The sequence below is a fragment of the Rattus norvegicus genome, chromosome 7 (genome assembly GCF_021556685.1).
Source record: "Rattus norvegicus strain SHRSP/BbbUtx chromosome 7, alternate assembly SHRSP_T2T, whole genome shotgun sequence".
Taxonomy (NCBI): domain Eukaryota; kingdom Metazoa; phylum Chordata; class Mammalia; order Rodentia; family Muridae; genus Rattus; species Rattus norvegicus.
In genome coordinates, this window is record NC_141540.1 from 118,492,732 (window position 1) to 118,515,924 (window position 23,193).

A 23,193-nucleotide genomic window follows, 5' to 3' on the forward strand; every position below is an offset into this window, starting at 1 on the left:
ATGCCTCAGTAAAGTGTGTATAAACACCAGCATCTCCAGCAACCTCTGAACATCATCTGGGAACAATGGTGCAAGAAAATGTATTTAGTAAAGGCAGTCAGCAAGTAACAAGAAAACAAAGTTTGTGCTACAACTAAAAACAATCTCATTTAAAGTAAGTGTAAGGGGCTAGACTAAAGGACTAAAGGAGTAGACTGCTTTAGCGTCGCAGGTACTAGGATTATATTATAGCCATGTAACCAACAAATTCCATTTCTTTGTGAATTAAAAGTGTTATGAACTGTTTGTGTTTTCCTGGCCACCCCATTCACATGAAGAAGGGGTGTGAGCTGAGGTAGTCTGAATAGGAATGGCCTCCATAGGCTCATGTGTTTGAATGTTTGGCCCATTTGGAGTGGCACGATTCTGAGTGTGGTCTTGTTGAAGGAAGTGTGTCACTGTGGGGGTGGGCCTTACGGTCCTGTGTGCTCAAGCTACACGCAGTGGAGCACAGTCCCTTCTGCTGTCTGCAGATCAAGGTGTAGAACTCAGCTCCTCCAGCACCCTATCTGCCTGCACGATTGCCATGCTTCCCACCACGGAAATGTTGGTCTAAACCTCTAAAACTGTAGCCAGTCCCAATTAAATGTCCTTTTAAAGGGTTGTCTTGGTCATGGTGTCTCTTCAGAGCAAAAGCATCATAAGAAATGGGCCCAAAAGGTAAATGGCAAAAACCTATAAACAACGAGAAAAACCTTGGAATAAAGTAAACCATGCCAGTAGATTGTTCTTCCTGAGGTTGAGCTTCTGTTGGGTTACTAGTCTGTGGTAACTTTTTTACGTTAGTCCTAGTAGGTTAAGACAGTAAGCCCTGAAGCATTCAAAAAGGTGAAGTTTTAACTTAAAATACAAACATATGCCTTACCCTCTTTTTCCTGTTTACAAGAATAAAAATGTTACCAGAGGGCTACTAGCCACGTTTAGTTTTAGCAAAAATCTAGACAATGTACCTATATCTGTCTGGGACAGTGGTTCACTCTATAGCCCAGAATAGTCTTGAACTTTCAAAGACTGGCCAGGCTTGCTTCATACCTGTGTCTTCCTGTGTAATCCTGAATCCTAAGTGCTGGGGTCACAGGTATGCATACGGGAGGATTTTACACAAATTCTTTAATAGCACAGCAGAAGCCCAGTACCTTCACTCAACTAATGAACTGTTAAAACATATGCAGCTTTAAAAATAGTGCATCTTTTACTTAGTTCCTAAACAACTGCTCACAGTAGGATGGGACGAGACACTGTCTCCCTTCTCTTCCTCTGGTTGTATGTATAGCGTTCTCTCGTTCTCTCTCTCTCTCTCCATACATTCATATCATACAGAATGAAATTTTACTATGTTGGAAAAGTCTTTATTTTTCTGACCTGTTTATTTTGCTGACCCCTTCCTATCTCTTCATATTTTAAAACTTACATTTCGTTGGCAAAACAAAGGTGAGGTTTTCATTAGCTTCAGTGATCTTCCTAATATATTTTAAAGAGACTGCAGACATACAAGTCAAATGCTGGTACTGCAGTGGACAGGCCCTGGAATCAGAGACAACTCTGGGCACAGCTGTGAACACACTGCTCAGCTGGGTTAAGTGAGGTGAAAGTATCCACTTTTACTGTGGGCAACTCTGTCCCCTGGGCTGGCATCCAGCATTGACTGTCAGTTCTTCCCCTGTGGCCCCAATGTGACTGCTGCCTCACACTCCTCCCACACTTTCCCTCCACCATGGCCTTTAGCCCTGAACAATGAGCCAAAAGAAACCCTTCCTTAATTTGTCAGGTATTTTGTCCAAGACAAGAGAGAAGTAATTAAAATAGAGCTTTATTGTGCAATTACAATATAATTTTTAAAAAGTATTATAGATTTAAAATTTTGCTTCTTATATGAAAGAAGCTAATCTTAGCATTTCAAAGGAAAATGAATGTTACTGAAAATTATAAATTACCATTAAATCAAAGTATATGGACACACACACCCATCCATCAAGAAATGGAGCAGAGTGCTGGAGAGATGGCTCAGCAGTCAAGAGAGTGCTTAATTTAACAAGCTGATCTTCTAGAGGACCTGGGTCAGTTCCTGGTACCCATATGGCCTCACGACCACCTGTAAACTCCAGTTCCAGGGCATTTGATGCTCTCTTTTTTTTTTTTTTTTTTGTAATGATAAAAATATCTTTTTTTTTTTTATTAACTTGAGTATTTCTTATATACATTTCAAGTGTTATTCCCTTTCCCGGTTTCCAGGCAAACATCCCCCTCCCCCCTCCCCTTCCTTATGGGTGTTCCCCTCCCAACCCTCCCCCCATAGTCTAGTTAACTGGGGGTTCAGTCTTAACAGGACCCAGGGCTTCCCCTTCCACTGGTGCTCTTACTAGGATATTCATTGCTACCTATGGGGTCAGAGTCCAGGGTCAGTCCATGTATAGTCTTTAGGTAGTGGCTTAGTCCCTGGAAGCTCTGGTTGCTTGGCATTGTTGTACATATGCGGTCTCGAGCCCCTTCAAGCTCTTCCAGTTCTTTCTCTGATTCCTTCAACGGGGGACCTATTCTCAGTTCAGTGGTTTGCTGCTGGCATTCGCCTCTGTATTTGCTGTATTCTGGCTGTGTCTCTCAGGAGCGATCTACATCCGGCTCCTGTCGGTCTGCACTTCTTTGCTTCATCCATCTTGTCTAATTGGGTGGCTGTATATGTATGGGCCACATGTGGGGCAGGCTCTGAATGGGTGTTCCTTCAGTCTCTGTTTTAATCTTTGCCTCTCCCTTCCCTGCCAAGGGTATTCTTTTTTTGATGCTCTCTTATGGCCTCCCAGGGCAGTGGGCACATACTTTGTATACAGATATACTTTGAGATAAAGTACTCATACACATAAAAATACCAAGGAGCAAAGAAAAATTGTTCTTGTGATACTTTGACAATAGGTAACAGTGTGGCTTACCTTACAGATAAAGACCATTTAGCCCTCAAAATAAAGCACATGTTGAAAGGTGTTCACTTCCGATGTTCAATAATGTCTAAAATTCACAAAATCGATCACAGTCTAAAAGCACACTTTCTACTTCAGTGGTCCAGAATAGTGGTTACATTCGATCACTGGGAGAAAAAGCTCAAACTCACACACCCATATACATCTAGAGACTGGACCATAAGAACTACAGATACAATAAAGTGAGGGAAGCTTTGAGACCCTTGAGCTGATATATCAGCTGAACATAAGACTCAGAAACCCTGTCTCAGAACAATTAATCAATCAATCAATTGGGCAAGCAAGCAGGAAGCTTCCGGCAGTGCTCATGTGGTACACAGGATATTATTCCACATTCACCCAGGTGGTAGCAGACTAAGTCAATCACCTGCTATGGGAGTAAGAGTGCGGCGAGCAGAGGAAGGAGTGGGGTGCTCCAAGGGCTCTAGTGCCGGCACAGCCTTTAGGTTAAGTTTGGGGATTTTTCTACTCTATTTAAAAAAAATTAATTTTACCTTTGTTTGGATACCTATAACATTTCCATTTTTAAATATACAAATACAATTCCAGGCAATCAAATTATGGGGGTGGGGGGTTTACTTCATTTTACACATGAAACAAAGCGAAGAGAGGCAAGAAAAGCAAAACAGCCAGATTCCGAAGAGAATGGAGAGGTCAGGTAAGCCTTACCAAAGAGCTGGAGTGGAGAGGCGGTAAGAGGGTGGCATGGGAGAGATGGGGGCGGGGGTGGAGTGGAAGGAGAGATGGTAAGATAGGGGGGCACGGGAAAGGTGGAGGAAGAAAGCAGAGGAAGGGACCTAACACACTAGGGTACCCCTGAAGAGGGAAGAAAACGGGTGGTAGAGAGCCTGCTCAGTCCTGCTGCACAGAAGCACAGCTGACAACCCACAGCTGGTTGGGGCCACAAAAGTATCAAGTATGGTAACTAGCACAGTCTAGCACAGTATTGGCATCTTCTGCATACCAGGCGTCCTTTGAGAACTTTCTGTTCTGACAGTTGCCTGTCTTCTACGCTATTGTTGCAACTTTATAGTCAAGAAAGTACAATGGTTTGTCAAACACCATTCAGACAGAATACACCAACCCGAAGCAGGTGTGGCCTACAGGCTGAGCCACCAGTCACAGAACAAAGAAAACTCAACCACCATTTAATATCTCTTTGTAAAAGAAAGGGACGGTCAGACACACACGGGGACAGACAGACAGACAGACAGACAGACAGACAGACACACACACACACACACACACACACACACACACACACACGTCTATAAGACAGAGCAAGGTTGTGGTGGTACACACCTTTAATCTCAGCAGAGGCAGGGAGATCTCTGAATCCCAGGCCAGTCAGGTCTACAGAGCGAGTTCCAGGTCAGCCAGGGCTACACAGAGACACCTTATCTTGAAAAACAAACCACTACCAACAACAAAACAAACACACAAACAAGATCTCCATAGGACCTGATGAGTAGGAATTTCTTTTTGTTTTTGTCTGTTTGTTTCCCTTTCAAGACATTTTTACTATATTTAGAAGACAATTGTGTGTTATGGAGATTTTGAAGGCTGTAAAGGGACTTATCGGAAGGCCCATATTTGAGCAGAGCTCTGAAAACACTGAGAAAGTAAGGCACATGCAAGAAGGGCAAGGCCGAGGAGAAGACAGCAAGGTCAACACAACTGGAAAAGTGAGAAATGGGGAGAGATGGAGGACAGAAGGAAAGGCAGAGGTAGCCAGGGTCATCCATACCAGACCTCAGCAGTGTCTATGGCTTTTGCTCTGAGTGACACACATCAGTGAGTTCTAAGCATAATCACATTTACATTTTAAAAAGACTACTTCATATGCTATGACTGGGATGAATTATTCAGTGCTGGAAGTGAGGAGACCAAGCAAAGAGGCAGGAACAATAACCCAGGCAAAGGAGGATGGTTCCCTGAATCAGGACAGAAATGGTGGCAGTAGTGACAGGCTCAGAACCATGTGATTTTGAAAGGTAAAGCCCACGGAGTTGCTAATCAGTAGGAGCAGCACAGCGGAGAGAAGACCACAGTCACTGCAGTGTTGTATTGTCCAAGGAGCTGAGAGAAGTCATTACCTGAGAGGAGGAAAGTGATGGGCACATCAGAGTACAGTAGAAGGCAAGTGAAGACCAGAAGGCACAGGACTAGGAGATGACTTAAAGCACTTGCTAAGCAAGTCTGCTGAATGCTGTCCCTAGAATCCATGCAAGCTATCTTCTGAACTCCACCAGTGTTCTGTGCTGGCAAGTACGTATGTGTACGTACACACACACACACACTCTCTCTCTCTCTCTCTCTCTCTCTCTCTCTCTCTCTCTCTCTCTCGGAAATGATAAACTTAATGACAAACAGAAATGTCATGTGAGCATTATCTATAAGCAAGAGAGGTGGGCCAGGCGGCACGCTCCTAAGAGCATCAGCATTCACACAGGAGTCAACTCTATTAGTGTATCATCAGTCTATAGGGTTTTCTTATTTTCTCTAGGGGAATGAGGGTTTTATTTGTGAGGATTTATATTTTATAACATTAAAAAATAAAACTATTCCAAAATAACCTGAAAAGACTTCTACAGCCTGATTCTATTTTACTATAGACAAAGAACTACATACAACTAAGAAATTGTCAAGAATGGGAAAACAGTCTTTCCCAGGGAAGAGCACATCAACTGTCAGCCCTGAAAACACACACACACACACACACACACACACACACACACACACACACACACACACAACTGACTGAGTAGGTGGTATGTATGCAGTAGAATGGATGCACACATGAGTATGTGTGAAACAACAATGAAAAAAAAAAGAGGCCATGAATTTGAAAGAGAGCAGGGAGGGCACACAGGAGGGTTGGAAGGAAACAAGGGTAAGAGGAAATGACGTAATTATATTATGATCTGAAAAACTAAAATAATTATTTTAAAAACCTGACGACTTTAATTACTACACTGTTCTTTGGATCATCCTATTGTTCTGAGATTTTAAGAATCTATTCTTCCTGCACTGGTTCTCCGTTGTTCTGTACTTCTTTAACCGATCTCATCTGTGTTGAAGGAAAGACCAGAACAACAGATCAACAGCACACACTGACTCTGAAGAACGTTGCAAAGTGAGCCCACCCCTCCCAACAGATGCTGCTGCTTCCTCACTGTACTGCAAAGCTTTGTGGCACCTTTCAAGAGAGGACTTGGACTCTGAAGTCTGAGGACTGTCTTTATGAGTTGTGTAGCTTTTTCTGAAAACTGACAAATTTAATTTTTTTAGGCTATTCACCCACAGCAGTGAAGAGAATAAAAATAACAAAGTACACATTTCACAAATCCTACTGAATAACTCATAAGATGCAAAGAAAACACTACTCTAAACTCAGTGGCGATGGACACACTGAATTATGAGTGAAATCTCAAGGCTGTGAAGAGTCACACTTCTAGCTCAGGATGGCTGGTTGCTTACTTTGTAGCTCAATGTAGCCTCAAACTCATAGAAATCTTCCTGGCTCAGCTCCCAAGTACTAAGATTATAGGCATGAACCACCACGTTCCCTCAAACTGATGATTTTTAGAGGATCGTATCGGCTGACTTTTCTAAAGTTAAGAATCAGCAAGTGTGCACACAGTGTGTCTTTGGGATCTGGATGAAATCACTTAGTTCAGGACCTCAAGGCCACACCCAGCTTCTTTCATCTGATTACATCTTTAAGAGAAAACTTCCCCATGAAGTTCAATGTGACAAACGCAGGATTATGGTTTGAACATGAAATGTCCCCCCAGGCTCATGGTAGTGCTATTATGTGGGTCTCTAGAAACTTAAGAGCTCAGACCTATTTGGAAGAAAAGGGGGGCTCCTGCACCCCTCTTCCTCTCTTCTTCCTATCTACAAAGAGGTAAAGTCCTCCTTACCATACATATATGCCTGCTGCTACAATGTGGCACTGTCCTAAGAAATATGGTCTAAACCCTGTGAGAGTGTGAACTAAAATAACCTTCCTCCTGGGGGTATCCCCATCAGCATTCGATCCCTGTGAAGACAGAACTGGTATGGTGAGACGTGCACATAGGGAACAGCCTATGGCCATTCCAAAACTAGGAACTGACTTTAGCTGTGCTTAACAGAACCCTGCTTCAGGTGGCACTATCACAACAGGGTGCAGCTTTTGTTTTTAAATTTGGATTTATTCATTTTATTTGTGAGTGTTTTGCCAAAATGTATGTATGTGCACCTTATGTGTGCTTAGTGTTGGTGTAAGTCAGAGGCGGGAATGGGATCCTGTGAAACTGCTGTTAGAAATGGTTGTAAGCCACCAAGGGGTTGATCGGAATTGAATCTGGGTGTTCTCTCCTGCAAGAACAAGTAGTCCTAACTGCTGAGCCTTCACTCCAGCCCCGGACTTCAGCTTCTTAATGCATCTTCACAGATGAAAAATGAGGCACACTGTATAGATTTCAAAGAGATTCAATAATTTTGTCCAAAGGAAAACCAGGGATCTCCCCGGCACTGAATACTCTATCCTGGCACCAATAATCCCAAAACTGAAGAGATGGAGACAGGAGGATCAAGAATCTGACACTGTCCTTCCTAGTCCTTCCTATGTGAGACCCTGTCTTTAATACACACATATACATATCATAAATACATATAAAAAAAGTGACCTGATACTACCACAAAACTAAAGAAGGGACGACAGACAAATGGGTAAGGTATCCAGAACCACAACTGCAAAAAGAATGGCTGGCGGGTAGCTCATGCAATAGTCTACAGTAAGAGTGTATTAAGGCAGAGAGTGCGTCTGAGTAGAGTTTCACAAATAAGACAGTTTCTCATACACTAGGAAATGGGCCCACGAGCAAAGCAGCAGCAGCTCTCGGAAAACAGAAAACAAAAAGAAAAAGAAAACAGGAAATACTGCAAAGGAGTTAAAAATACAGAATAAAGGGGTTGGGGATTTAGCTCAGTGGTAGAGCGCTTGCCTAGCAAGCACAAGGCCCTGGGTTCGGTCCCCAGCTCTGAAAAAAAGAAAAAAAAATACAGAATAAAGACAAGAGATGTATTGGTGAGAACATGAAGCCTTGATTTCCATCCCACCCCAGAAAAGAAAAACGGGGGAGAAGGGCTCAAATGTGATTCGTAGACTGTATAGGCGACATACATGAAATATACAAGAAAAAAAGGATATCCCACTCTGTGCTTGTGTGCATTCGTGTGTGTGTGTGTGTGTGTGTGTGTGTGTGTATCTGGGGAGGGAGGGAGAAGCATGCACAGGGTCCTGCTATGCAGTCCAAGCTCTAACCTTGTAACCCCCACCCCCACCCCAGCCTGCAAGTTTCACAACTTCAAGTCTGCACAATCTCGCCAGCTCAATCATTTCATTATTCCTTTTATTTTTACTTCTAATCAGTCATAAAGCAGAAAAAATTAAACAAAAATTAAGGGCTCATTAGATTCAGGTGTTAATCATTTTAAAAAATATTTTCCTTTTAACTATTTGCTAAAGCCATGAATGGAGAGACTAATGACAGAGAAAAGCAAGGGCTTGGCCTAGGGCATTATAAGCCTGAAACTGAGAATGATAAACTTCACAAATAACCAGGACAGTAAATATCCAGAAAAGCTCATCAAGGGGCTGAGGAGGGAGATGGGGCACAAAAATGATAGGATCTGACCAACAGATTTGCTAGCTGGCAGGCTGCTGGCCATGTTGAAAGAGGCATTTCAGTAAAAGGGTAAGAGAAACAAACCTGACTGTGTGGTTTCAGGGCATGAAAGCAGCCCTACTGCATTCGATTCAAAGGCAAAGCAAATCCACAGTTGCTGTTAGAACTAAGAGGGCGGGAGGCGTGTGCAGTAACAGGTGAGAGAGTGGCATACTGTATGCAGACTGGAAGCTCGGAATCTCGAGGAAAGGCAGTGCGGCTGGCTCCAAGACAATGCACAGGCAGGCCTTAGCGGGGAACAGGAGATCCTGTGCGCACTGTTTCAGCTTTTCACACGTGCTCTAACACCACAGGGAGCTCTCTCTCGCCCCCATGCCTAGGGCTGATCTAATAGCCAAGTGTGGTGTTCTGGTGCAGACTGCAGCACCCTCTCTGAAATCAATGGGCAGAATGCTTTCTCAAGAAAGGGACAGGGAATGGCAGGCACAAAGGAGCCTCTGGTCCCCACTGATCCCAAAATACATCTGGGCAGAACTTAAAGGCCCTTGGCTCAGTCTCGGGGCAGGGAAAAGCTCTCCATGGCTCTCACTTCCATTGTCTGAACACTCAGTTCCATCCTCTGAGTCATTCCATCTTCGTGAAAAGTGGCGTGTGCTAACAGCTAAGGCGTTTTCTCAGCCTGCTTCCTGCCAGAAACACAGGCGCATCCACAGCCTCTTCTCCTGCAAACAGTTTCTTCTCTCCTGTCTCAGACTTGCTGGTGTCCAGCAAACTACTCAGCATCAGAGAAAAGGCAGCTCCTGCGAAAATGGCCATCAGCCCTTGCTAATACCTTTGATCTGTGTGAGGCCTTGCTGAAAGGTTTCACAGTTGTAGGCTTTCTCTTCAGACCATCTTCTCCTTTTAACTGCCATTGGCTAGAACATGTGCCTAGAAATTACTACCATTTACCATCTAGAAAGGCACAGAAGTTTCAAAAGCATCATACTCTGCTGTCTGGTGTGTTGAGCAGTCAAGTCCTCCCCTCATCTCACTCCCTCCCACCATCTTTCTATAGCAGTAAAACAAGAGCAGGCATCTTCCTCAGTGCTTGGCTTGGCTGCCGCCTTAGTTCTAACTCCCAGCTCTGTGCACAAACCCACAACTGACAGTACTGCTAAACTCTGCCACTGCACAGTAAGGTCCTCCAATTTCGTCCCTGATAGCTCTTGTGGCAATCTCCTCAAAACCTTAAATTTTAGAAATCCTTTCAAGTTACAATAACCTTAAAGTTCACCACCTGGTCTTGGAACCACGCCTGTATTTTAGACTTACGCTGTAAGGTACCCCTTTTTGCTACTAAAATCCATAGCCCACATTTCTGTTTGACAAATCCCTCCAGACACAGTGGCTTAAAGCAACAGCATCATCTCACACTCGATGTGAACGAGAGGCCCAACTGGGTCAGTGGGATGCTCAGGCTCGGGTGTTCCCAGAGCTGCCATCCATGTGTTGACAGTGACCCGGCCATGAGCCCTGATCACCAGCTCCTTACCACATGGGCTATTCCATGGGACTACTTATAAGACAGCAAGTTGTTCCCCCAAAAGATGGACCCAAAGAGAAAGCACTGGAAGGACGAGCTCTAAAGAGCAAAGCTGGTCTCCACACCCACATTTACTGCTACGGTCTAGTCCTGCAAAGCTACGAGGTATGGTCGGTCTACACGGGCATGAATGTGCGCAAGCATCGCACCACACGTTCCAGATGCGACCCATCAATTATCAGGACTAGGCCAGAATCTTTTTAAAAGATGAGTCCTGTCACGAGGCATATCTTGGCCTTCAGCTTGCCTTCTGAGTGGGAGTACAGGCACCATACTCAGCTTAGATTTGAATCTTGCTTCCTCATGCAAGAAGAAGGTAACAGTTGTGCAAATAGGTGATCTGATTATTTCATCTCTAGGAAGCATCTGGCAATTTCTATTCCAACTGTCCACAATTTCTATTCCACAATATTCTCAACTGTCTTAACAATTTTGACATTTTCCCTGGCAATGGATACAGAATGACTTTAATTTTCAATGAATTCAGAAAATTTATTTTGATATTTGATAAAATAAAATTAAAAATAAACATCTACAAATAATGAGACCTAACAGGAAGAACACACAGTAGCAACTGCTATCCCCTCCCCCAACCTATATTCTGCCAACACCTCTCCCTTAGGGAGACTTTCAGCTCATCCTAACCCAAAACATTTTTATAGCAGTAACTATAACTACACTAAACAAAATAAAACTTTAAGAATCTTTAGTTAGATATCTGCTTTTCTGGACTGATGAGGTAGCACAGGGTAAAGGCACTTATCACCAAGCCATACAACCTGAATTCAATCTCTGAATCCACATGGCGGGAACCAACTCTGTCCTCTGACACACAAACACACACAAAAATAAATGTTTTTTTTTCTTTCAACTTCCGTGAAGAATAGCATTTTAAAACAGTACTGGGAAGTAACTGCACCCAGAGTAGATGTAAGACAAAAGCCTAAAGACCATATGACTTAAGGTCAACAGAGCAGACTAATGACTGAAGCAGCGATCAGATGTAACCAGCTTGGGATGTGATGCACAATGGAGTCACAGCCACTGGGACTGATTTTCAGGAATGTACGAACCTTGTTAAAACTGCTACCTATGAAGTAGTTCATTTCATACTCATGAAAAATAATACATTTATTTTAAATAACGAACATCCAGGCTTAATTCTGTTTACTTCTGAATGGTCTAAAGTCAAGTAAGTAAGCAAACCCCACAGGCTTTCAGACACACAGCAGTGAAGAGCAAAAAGGCTTCAGTAAGTGGAATACAACACAGCATTTCAGGTGGCCATTGACAGTTTGTTATGCCTGTAATGTCTAATCAGCCTTCATGCAGTGTTTGTAAGTGCCTAGCCTACGCTAGGCCTGTATTCTAGGCAGCCTGTGTTCTCTTCCCTAACAGAAGTGATGAATGCCAGAAGCATGTGGAGAGCAGTGGCAGCTCATGTGCAGTGTGTGTTCAGACAGGAATAGTATGGATTTTAAAAACAATTCATATTTTCAAACCCAAGAAAGTGGAGGAGCGTGTGTGAGCACCGGGAGTGACCGAGGGGCTGCGCCCATGTAACTTCAATGCTGCTTTAGTCCTCCAAACAGTTTAATCCAAAACTGAGTCTCTATGGACTTGGTTTCTTCTCTAATTTATAAATTGTTATATGTAACAACAGAGTACTACATACGAGTTTGAAACACGGCAAATATTCCTAAGGTAAAAGGACACATTAGAACAATCACAGAAACAGCTTTCTTGTTGAATCAGAAGCCTGCCACTAGTAGCATTTCTACAGAAGATGCTCAGCTAGCTGAAATGCATCATCACTGCCAGCCCCTCATCTCCAACCCTTTTTCCTCTCCATGTGAGTTCAAAGGAAAAGGTCTCCATGGTACTCATCTTTCTTCAAAGCATCCTTGCCACAAACCCCAATTTTAAGAAAGCAGTTTCAGGAATGCTATGTGCTACTGTGCTGAAAACCCTTCAAGAATTCCCTATGCTCAACAGTGACATGTTCAAGGTCCTCCAGCATACCCACTAAGTGTCTCTCCCATGCCTGTCACTTCTAATGATAACTGGTCTCCTCAAGTTTCCCCCTAAACTTTGCTTTTCTGCTTCTTTTCAAATGTGCATTATGTGCCAGGAATGTTTCTAGGAACATACAATAACCAGTAGCTTCATGACAGGAGAATGTCAATTGGTAGTAGACACAGTAGAGAAAACAAAAATTAAGACAAGGACAAGGCAGGATCAGCACATACGTAGGTGACTCCTTTACAGATGAATCTGAGGAAAGGGCAGAGAAATAGCCAAGTGCTAAGGCCCGGAAGGTAACAGTAGGGTTGATACGCTCAAATAATAAATGTCGGTCAGCATGACACTGCAGAGCAGAGAAAAGCTTCTAAGAAGTGACACCCACACTTGCACAAGAAAACATTAGGACCACACAGTCCAGTGTAAGATATATGACTTACAACGCTGACTGAGATATAAACTACTCAGAATTTGGGTAAGAATAGCAACAATACATGGTGTTTAAAGATTACTCTAGGGCTGAGAATATAGTCAGTCGTACAGTGCTTTCCTTTCCATATACGAAGATCTGCTAGATTCCTAGAACTAAATAGACCATATCTAACTCTGTCAACTCTTCCGCCTATTGCCAGGATACTCACTACCATGAGCTATAGTTCACCAGCTAACCATAACCATCTCTCTAGACCAGTGGTTTTCAAAGTGTCTTTTCTACCTGCAGCATCAGCACTGTGGGAAACTTACTAGAAATGTAAAGTTTCAGATTCACCCAAATCCAAAAAATCTAAAGCTGGAGGCAGAGCTCAGCTATCTGCCTCTCTTGATGAAGGACTATATCTAAGATGGCTGCTACTGACCAATAGGGTCATTAAAGTTCCTCGTTCTTTGGAGAGATTGGACTGGACATCAAGTACCCTCAGTACACTTGTCTATAAACCCACTCTCTGCTCTACAATGTGTCCTACCCCTCTGATTTAAATATAACCCCTGAGAATATGGCTGTTTCTGCAGCAAAAGTTGTTTACCTGCTTTGGCAGAGGCAAGCATCCGCCTTGCTCCCAGCACACCTTCCAAACCCTACTCTGCTCTCCATCCGACCTGTGGATCTTTAAAAAGAGGCCCCAGTTGCTGACTTCCTAGTCTTAGCCCCGTCTCCATCGCCATTGTTAGTTTTCTTCTGAGGACTTCAGCAACCACACAGAACCAACATTTGGCCTCCCAGGATTTGTTTTCAATGCTTTTAGCACCAAATATATTTTTCACCTCAACCACCTACTCATAGGCTAACATGACCATCACCTCTAAATTGTGAAGTGCCTAAAGGTTTATTTTCATATCAGAAAGAGTTTGTGTGTGCTGGTTTCCCACTATAGCAATTCTCCAACCTTCTTATGCTTTCTGGTCTACAAAGTGACCCCGCCCTATTTTACTCTCCTAGCTCATCACGTCCTTTCTTAGAGCAGTTTATATGCGGTGGCCCTACACGCCTCATCCTTCTTTCCAGAAGACTCACACCTTCCCTCAGGCCTAAGCTGCAGTACTTGTCACTCTTTTTGCTCAAGGTTCAGCAGTGTTCACCAGACATGATACAGAGAAAGAAGGCAAAACAAGTCCTCCTCAAAGCCAGCCTTTTTCTTTTCCTGCAACAGCCTTTTTCTTCATCTACTGTTTCTTCATCTCTACTTCGACCTTTCCAAGTGGCATGAAACGCACCTAACACTGTCAAAGGCCTCCATCCTACACTCCCCGCAGTCACTACCCAATTTTGTTTCTGCTCCACAACAGTATTCCTGGTCTCAATACTGGCACCGGCCAATTAACAATGCAGTTCACTTCTATATTCTCCAAAACAGCCTTTCCTAGTCACTAACAATTATTTGATCTTATTGCCCAAACCTAGTAGCACTTTCTTCTCTAGGCAAATCTGTCCAGTTTTCTTCCAATCCAACCCCACTCTTGTCAGTAACTCTCAGAGATGACTCAGGGCTTTGATGTCAACCATTGCTCTATTACATTCAATCCCCAGGCTTTAAACAGTCACCAGTGCACCCAATGAACCTCACCTGCCTGCAACTCACGTGTCTCTTCTGAGCTCTAGATCCACTTTGGTTATCTAACAGATATCTAAGACACACACACACACACACACACACACACACACACACACACACACACACTAACAATAAAACCAATTATAACAAAAAAAAGCCATAAAAATGACTGTGGTGTGTATAGTGTATGCTTCTCTTTTCTAGTCTAACAAATAGTCCTTTCCACTCTAATTTCTCAAGCCAACAGCTGAGTATCCAGGTTTTTCCCTCATTTCAGCACATATCCAAGCCTGCTTGTTGGATCCTAGCAAGCTGCCCTCCAGACTCCAGATTCTTGCCTAAGACTCTGGCAAGAGCCTCCACTTGCTCTCCCGTCTCTTGTCCTAAGAAAGCCATGCTCTTACAATCTGACACCACTGGCCATTCTAAACCTGAACAAAGTTCAGATGTCTCCCACAGGCAGTGAATGAGGTGGCTTGCACAAGCTCTCCAGACCATTACCTTTGTTTGTTTGGTTGGTTGGTTTTGAGAGTTTATTTTTTAAACCTTCAATGATAACCTTCACAGAAATTTAATTGTCTTTGACAGGTTTGTAAGTATAATGTGTGTGTGTGTGTGTGTGTGTGTGTGTGTGTGTGTGTGTGTGTATCCCCCTCCCCCCCACTTCAGACCATCATCTTTCTGTTCTCTCTACTCCAGCGAGTCCAGCTTACTCTTCCCTGACCCCAGGCTTGTGGCCTTTCTTCCTGTAGGCCCCAAGGGAGCTCTCTTCACTGAGGACTGAGGTCTTGTTTAGTGCAGTGCAACCATCCAGGGCATCCTTGTTTCCTTAAGTACCTAAGAGTTCCCAAAGCTCTTCTTAAATATTCAATTGCTTTCTCTCACCACTTTAAAACAGGAAACAAGGGGCTGGGGATTTAGCTCAGTGGTAGAGCGCTTACCTAGGAAGCGCAAGGCCCTGGGTTCGGTCCCCAGCTCCGAAAAAAAGAACCAAAAAAAAAAAAAAAAAAAAAAAAAAAACAGGAAACAAACCATGTATGGAAGGATGCCCTACCCTTGCTTGCTGCTCTTCTGCCACCCACAACACGATAAACTCCGCTAATATGCAGTAAGGCTTATTAACATAATAGTCTAAGAGTTTTCTGAACTTTACTCTTCTACTGTCTCTGTCTTGACTCCCTCGTGAGAAAAATGTTCCATTACCATAGCTAGCATTTTTCATCTAATCATCAAATAGACTGAGCCATCACCCAAATCCAGTTTTCTGGGCATTTGTTTGTTTGTTTAAACTGCTATGTTGCTGACTTCCAGTCACTTACCTTGGTTTCCACACCCTGGGCTTATTCCTGAAAAACAGGCTTCCTATTTCCTATCAGGGCTAATCCCACTCTGCCAGGAATTAACGTCCTTTCTTGCCTACATTTTGTCCTCAGGCCATTTCATTTTAAGCATGTAAGTTGTATAACATTTTATGTAGTTTCTCACAAATTAAACCTCTACCTTTCCATACTTCTTGGTCCTGGGTAGACTGCTAAGTATTTCCTCTCTGAGCATCTTAAAGTTACCCCAAAATATCAAATCCAAAATCTGTGATCTCCTTCACCTTTCCTCCTACAAAAACCTGTCACTCATCCACATCATGGCCATACCTTGCTATTTTATCTCTGAGGCTCTCCCAGACTCCCACTTATACCAGCCCTGTCCCTGAGACCACTTCACTAGTCACTTTACTTCTTTGCATTTTTATTCTGCCTTAATCTGTATAGATAGCTTTAAAAAATAAAAATACAACTACTATATATTCTATTTTATATACTACTAACCCATTTAAAGTCTCTTAACGTTTCTTCATTGCCTAGTATTTAGTAGTATCTAGCCTTATGTTATCTGAGCTGAATGGTTTCTACATTTATATTAACAAACTTAGTAGTGTCTCATTCTCTAGCCTTGTAGACCAATTAGAATAGTAAGTGATTTCTGGAAGGTGGAGACTAAAAAGAAAAAAGCACATAACTTCTATTTGAAGGGTACTATTATTGATGTCTTATATTTGTTTAGCACAAAATAATTTCGAGAAAACTTTCACAGAAATTACACCAATCGGCTATCCACCCTGTTTAGGAAATGTGAACATTATACTCAGAAATGTCACACACTGATCCACAGCACAAGTGAGGCCAAGGCTCATTCTAAGACATCCAGGGTTCATGTGAAGGCACGGGCTAAGATGGCTGACAGGGAGGGTCTTCTAAGAACTCCATGGACAGTTTCAGAATGTTCCCAAGCACTGTGCCTTCTTTCACAGCCTCCACAGCATGGCTCAAGGAAGCAGTGGTGGTAAGAACACAATCTATGTCTCCTTACCACCCCCACCCCATGCCTGGGTCATCCTAGGTGGCCATGATGCCAAGAGGAAACAGTATACAAAGAAAAGTTAGGAGTGGTGCAACGCACTTTAGGACACAATCCTAACTGCTGAGTCACAACACTGTTTGCTAGTCTGGAAAAAGGGAATGAAGGACATACAAGGTTGTTAAGGACTGTGAGGGTGTGTGTGTGTGTGTGTGTGTGTGTGTGTGTGTGTGTGTGTGTGTGCGCGTATGTATGTATATATATATGTATATATATTTTTCCTGACAGACATGTCAGCACTCAATAAGCTATTTAAAAAAAAAAAAAAAAAGCAGCCTCTTCCCAAAAGATTCTGTGAAAAGGAATAAAGCCATTCTTTAAGAGAGATGATGTTGAGTCTCCAAGCCTGCCATGTGCCATGAACTCTTTCTTGATCTCTTCTCTTTCCTCACCTGAGTAGTAGAGACATTCTTTAGCAATGTTGTAAAAATAAAATACAACAGGTAACCCATAGAAGGATGTTCTTAATTGAATAACATCATACAACAATCCCTACTATTAGATACACCCTCCACACAGTATATGCACTCTTTAAGGCACACGCATGACATCTTTGACCATCTCTGTATTTGCAACAGCTGGCTCCATTCTTTGCAGTCACTCCTTAAACAATGGGTGAACTGATTTATTACAGGACTGATTGATGATCACACAACAGTTCAAGTGAGATCTGGAGGTGCAGTCACACAGCACACGGTCCTGTAAGAGCTCCCACAGCCTAGTCAAGCCCAATACAGACTGGAGAATATGTCATGCCTTCTGGGGAGTTTGGGAAATGCAGTATAATTTTGTTTACTTGATTTAAAAATGCATAATCATCAAGCAAACATGTCTGTTCAACTCAGGCACCAGGCCTTTCTGTCTTCTTCGCCTTGTCTTCCTCACCTGAGCTTCTGCAGAGAAGCCAGGGTGAGTAAATGACACAAGGAGTCTCCATAGCATTGTCTGTACTCCCAAGGCAGCCTAATGAGGGCTCCATACCATCTTCAAATATCAATAAGGGGTGAACATTTCACATAGAACTAATTTGTGTTTGTCAAAGTTCTCCCACATGAATTCAAGGGCAGACTCAACACAATGGAGAAAAACACTCAGGGGTGTTTTACAGTCTATTGGTGCAAATATTCAAAGCCAAAAGTTGGCCTGTGCTGAGCAGAATGGAGCATGCCTACAATCTCAGCAAGTGAAAACTGAAGTGAAGGGGACCAGGAGTTCTAGGCCAGCTTTGTCAATTCGAAGCCATCCTGAGCTACATGAGACTGCCGAAACAAACAAACAAACAAACAAACAAACAAAGTTGTGTGCTAGTCATTTACTGAGTGACTACCTACACCATGTCCTTTGTTCCATAGGTCATCTCAAATCACGATAATCAATAGTATACATTAATTTTTCCTGTATAATAAATGAGGAAAAGGTTTATAGGTTAAGTAACTTGTTCACAGCCACACAACTGGGAAGGCTACAAGTAGCCTATAGAGAAGTCTCTAACACTTAGACTCTGGACCAGTTAGGCCACCCGCTAACATCACCAAATTCACCAAAGAGGAGAATGGCAAATAGGCCGTCTCTCTCATTGTTCTAAACACATGGGCAAATTACTGAGCTGTGCCTACTAAGTGCTGACTACACAAACTAAAACACTTAGATGGTCTTCAACCTTTACTCTCAACTCCAGGTTAGATGAATGGCCAACGCTTTTCAGAGGTGCTGACAACCGAACCTAGCTCAACAACCCTTCTGCAACACTAGAGACAGTGCTGCTAATATATTACTGACACGGAATCAGGCAGGCAGCTGGAGAGGACATGTATGCTATACCTGCATAGCTTTCTTGTATTAAAAGAACACACCTTTTGGGCTTGCTTACTGCTATTTAAAATTCTCAGAATCAGGGACATTCCAGGTCAACCCTACTGTTTCAGGAGTATGGAAGCTGAGGTGTACACAGTTTTTCAACTATTATTCACTGTTATTCCATGACTACTGTTGGTCCGGGCTAACCATAGAGTATATAGTCTAATCTTTCCCCCATACAGCAGCTCAGGGATTCCTGCTTAACCCTTGACTATATAGCTAGCTTCCTTCATATTCAGGGTTGTGCAGGTATGGTTCTGCTGGATATCTATGCTCTAGACAATGAAGGCAGTAAGGGGAATGTACATTTCTGGGGCTGATGGCAACACTCTGTCTGTGATTCAGGGCTCACAATACACAGAGAACATAGCTTGGGGTATGGGAATGAGTATGTGTGCATGAGTGATGTGAGGGCCAGAGGATGACATCAAGGTCTCCTCCTTATCATTTCTCTACCTGATATTTTGAGACAGGGTCTCTCACACAACTTGGGGATCCTGTTTTAACTAAACTGGAGAACCACTGGTTCCCCACAATCTGTCTGTGTCCGCTCCCCAGCCACAACTAGATTTTCTTTTACATGGCTGCTGGGGATGTGAACCCAGACCATATACTTATATAACAAGTACTTTACTCACTGAGCCATTCTCTAGTTCTGAAAAATAACATTTTTATAAACAGGGTGTGATGACGCACATCTTTTTTTTTTTTTTTTTGGTTCTTTTTTTCGGAGCTGGGGACCGAACCCAGGGCCTTATGCTTCCTAGGCAAGCGCTCTACCACTGAGCTAAATCCCCAACCCTGATGATGCACATCTTTAACCACAGCATTTGGGAGGCAGAGGCAGGAGGATCTCTGTGAATTCAAGCCCAGCCTGATCTACAGTGAGTGCCAGGACAGCCAGAACTACATAAAAAAATCCTGTCAGTCAGGGGGGGGGGGGTGGATGGATGGATAGATCATGGCACACAGTAGCAGCTGCAGATTCAGATGGTCAACACAACCAAGAAAATCACAAGACACTCTGACTGTTCTAATTCTCTTGGTACAATGGTATCTCAATGCCAACATGTGGTATATTAGTTAGCAAGTTGTTCTGGGGCCCTAAGTAAAGGGACTAAGATAAATATATATGTAACAATAAGAGACACACAAAAGAAAGAATGGAGACAGTCATTGTCGGTTTCAACAAGCCTAAGTAAGCTGAAATGAGATTAACTCAACTCATATCCCTTTACAATTTCTTAGAAACAATCAAAAGATAGAGACCATCCTTGCAGAGGATGGGATCAATCCCCCACCCAGCAAAAACTACTTAGAGCACATTAGTGTACCAGCAACCTCTGAGTTCTCAGAAATACAGTACTACAAAAATAAATCAATAGAGGGGAGGAAATTATATTTCAAGGTCATATTCAAATGTGAAAGGAGAAATCAATAAAGAAGTCTCCCCAACACACTATACAGATCCGCACTACGACCCAGCTCCATCTTCACAAACCTCATTAAAATGTTGGCTTCCGGCATTTACAAATGTGGCTTCCCGGAGCCAAGTAGGTTCCTGCAATTCCAGACATCTGGGCTGAAGGGCAAAGGGCAAAGCGAAACTTCCAAAAGCTGGCTAGTAGCCAAATGCATCACAAGGGCTACTAGGCTCCCTTAGCAACACAAAACAGCTGTCTGCTCAAGGGATTACTGATTTTAGTATTTTTATAGCCAAAAGAAAAGGGAAGGGGGGCTCTGTATCATTTTCTCTGACATTGTTCTAAAAAATTTTATATTTCACCATTTATAAACTTCTCTAACTATAGAATGTTCTCTTTACCCCAAATTACAATGCCACGATTACCAGTAAATTAAAGTCAGGTTCATAATAAGTTCTCGATTTACAAATATAAAATGCTTTATAATGGCTGGTTATTAATTATTATTCCAGTTGCCATAGGCCTTATTTCTAACTATGAGCAAGTCACTCTGTGACTTAATTACTTCCCTCATATAGTTTTAATAATAACAACGATCTCCTTCACAAGACAACTGTGAAGGACATTAGTTATTAGATTAAAAACTTACAAAAGTTTATTCCTAATTAAGGACTGTGCCATCTACTGGTGCTATCTACAGATGTGGCTGAATTATCAAGGTCAGTGTTCTCAACACAAGTCCATCCTGACCCACAAGGGGGACTGCTGCTCCTGAAGCCTCTAGCTCATGTCACCTGCCCACTTGCCTTCTCCAAACCTACCAAGCCCAGGGGACAGCACTGCTCTGGGAGCTCAGCCCTTGCATGAAGTCTAACAAGATAAACAACATTTAGAAAGCAAACACTGACACAGTGATCTGCTGCTAGGTTGGAAGGCCCTCACACCTGTGCAAGGAAGGGCTGGGTCTGTGCTCGAGTCTGTGCGGAGCAGAGCCCCAGATTTCCACTCCTTATATGTGCAAGTGCAAGCCTCACCACAGCATCTACTCACCCAGAGGTACATCATGGCAGAGCCGCTGCAGACTTAGCTGGCGTTGAGCCTGGACTGCAAAAAGGCACTTCGGTGAGGCAGAGGAAAAGGGATAGTAGAATGGGGGGAGGGGGGTGAGAGATCAAGTGGGGAGAGCCCCTCAAATCACTTGAGTTAAAAAAATCCCCTTAAAAAAAAATCCCTACCAGTTTCCCCCCTCCTCCCTTCTCTCCGGCAGACTGTTCTGTTGTTCTCTCCTCCCTCTCACCCTCCCTCCTCCCCCCCTCTCAGGGAGTTCCCAGCCCAAGTGTCTAAACCAGAGTGTACAGCACACACTCTCCGTATTTGCCTTCAGGGAATCTCTCCGTCATCGTTCTCCTTCTAGAAGCAAAATCAAGACTCACAAAGATTGTTGAAGAGGCAGGGCTGGGCGGGGCTGGTAATGAACAAGTGGCACCTGATTCTAGTGCTGGACAAAAATCAGTTCAAACATGAGCAATGAGACCAAGACTCTGCCCTCCAAGATCAAGGCAGAAACACCGAGCTTGCCTGTCCCGATTCTTCTGGGTCCATGGCAGAGGCTGGGCTTCTACGTTCACTTTCAACTGGTCTGGGGCCCACTATGCTTTTTGTCACTTCATCACTAAAAACTATTAATCTGTAAGATTTTAAAATACAGGAAAATTCAGACACATACTTAAAGGCTTTTCGTCATCATTAGTTCTTGCTGCCATCACTACAGTCCCTACTTAACATAGCCTTCTGTCTGAAAGGACAGAAACGAGGGTTTCAGAGTCACATAGCTCTTGGGTTTCTAGCATGCTACAGACTCTTTATTTACCTGAGTATGTGGACACAGTAGGGTCCACATTCCCCAACCATAAAATACAGGTGTTATATTTTTGGAGCTACGATTAGGAAAATGCATATACCGTGGAAACCTCTATCACAATCCTGGTCGCTACATTCTTTTCCTTTTCCCTCACAAAACAGGATTTCTCTGTGTAGCTCTGGCTGTCCTGGAACTTGCTGTAGACCAGGCTGGCCAAAACTCACAGAGATCCACCTGTCTCTACCCCCCAAGTGTTGGGAATAAAGTCATGTACCATCACCGCCTGGCTACAGTTTTTTTTTTTTAATTTTTAATTCAATTTAAACACTGTATCTTCTGCATGCCAAATCTTCCACCTACTATGACCACCGATGAATATTATTGAATCACTCATTGTTTTTATTATTATTATTATTATTATTATTATTATTATTATTATTATTACTACTACTACTACTACTACTACTACTACCATTGAATCACCTGTTTCATTCCAAAACCAGCAAATTTGCCCCATATGCTAATGAATGCTCACATTCTGTCCTGACCTCACTGATAACTCAAAAGGCTATCCCACTCCAGTCATTCAAAGTGAGTGCTAGGAAGATCCAGGCTACCCAGCCAAGCCTGCAAAGTAAAGCCCTATCGCAAACTCCTCGTGGGCCCAGAGCATGTAGCACAGCATTCACCACCTCCACAACAACAGGCATTTCCACACCATTCTTCTCTTCACATCCTCTAGGGTACAGTTTATCTATTTATCCATCTGCAATCATCTGCATAGTGACTGGCATAGAGCTATACAATATTCTTAAAATGTTGTTTTTTATTTGTTTGTTTGTTAGAGGAATGTTCTGCTTGGTTAACTTATTAAAAGAGAAACAAAATTGCAAATAAAAAAAACAACAGTATACTGCCTTTCAGATGCTTCAGGGTTTACATTCCCTCCCTGACACGTTTAAACAGCTCCCTCCAGCTTGGGAAATCTCTGAGTAAGGGTTGCAAGTCACAGGCAAGGCAAGCTCTCTCTGGCACTTGTGTCAGTTTTCTCTGAGTGGGGCCTCTCAGATCCTCTCCCTTCCCCTCCACTCTAAGCATGGCCCTGGAGGGAGCCTATAACAATTCTGTTCCCTTCCTCCCCTCATCAGATCTGTCAGGCTCGGTGGGCTGGGCAGGAATCTCAGCTTTAGAGTCTTTTCCTTCTTCCCACAGAACTTCTCTCTGCCTCCTAAGGGCAAGGCTGCCTCCTCCTCCTCCTCCTCCTAGTATACAAGCAGAGTTAGAACGCCTAA

At 43.1% G+C, this 23,193-nt stretch overlaps 1 protein-coding gene across 39 annotated transcripts in view; it reads right to left on the reverse strand.

The window, feature by feature from the left end:
- Rbfox2 (RNA binding fox-1 homolog 2) overlaps positions 1-23,193 on the reverse strand; it is a 243,580-nt gene that overhangs the window by 107,705 nt on the left and 112,682 nt on the right. For 4 of the 39 annotated variants that reach the window (XM_087558199.1, XM_087558201.1, XM_087558196.1 and 1 more), the window contains exons 1-2: positions 21,276-21,318; positions 21,091-21,144 (exon numbers count right to left, since the gene is read on the reverse strand). In XM_087558199.1, the coding sequence (XP_087414325.1) occupies positions 21,091-21,105 (15 nt within the window). In that variant the 5' untranslated portion in view covers positions 21,106-21,144; positions 21,276-21,318. 39 annotated transcript variants of the gene reach the window in all.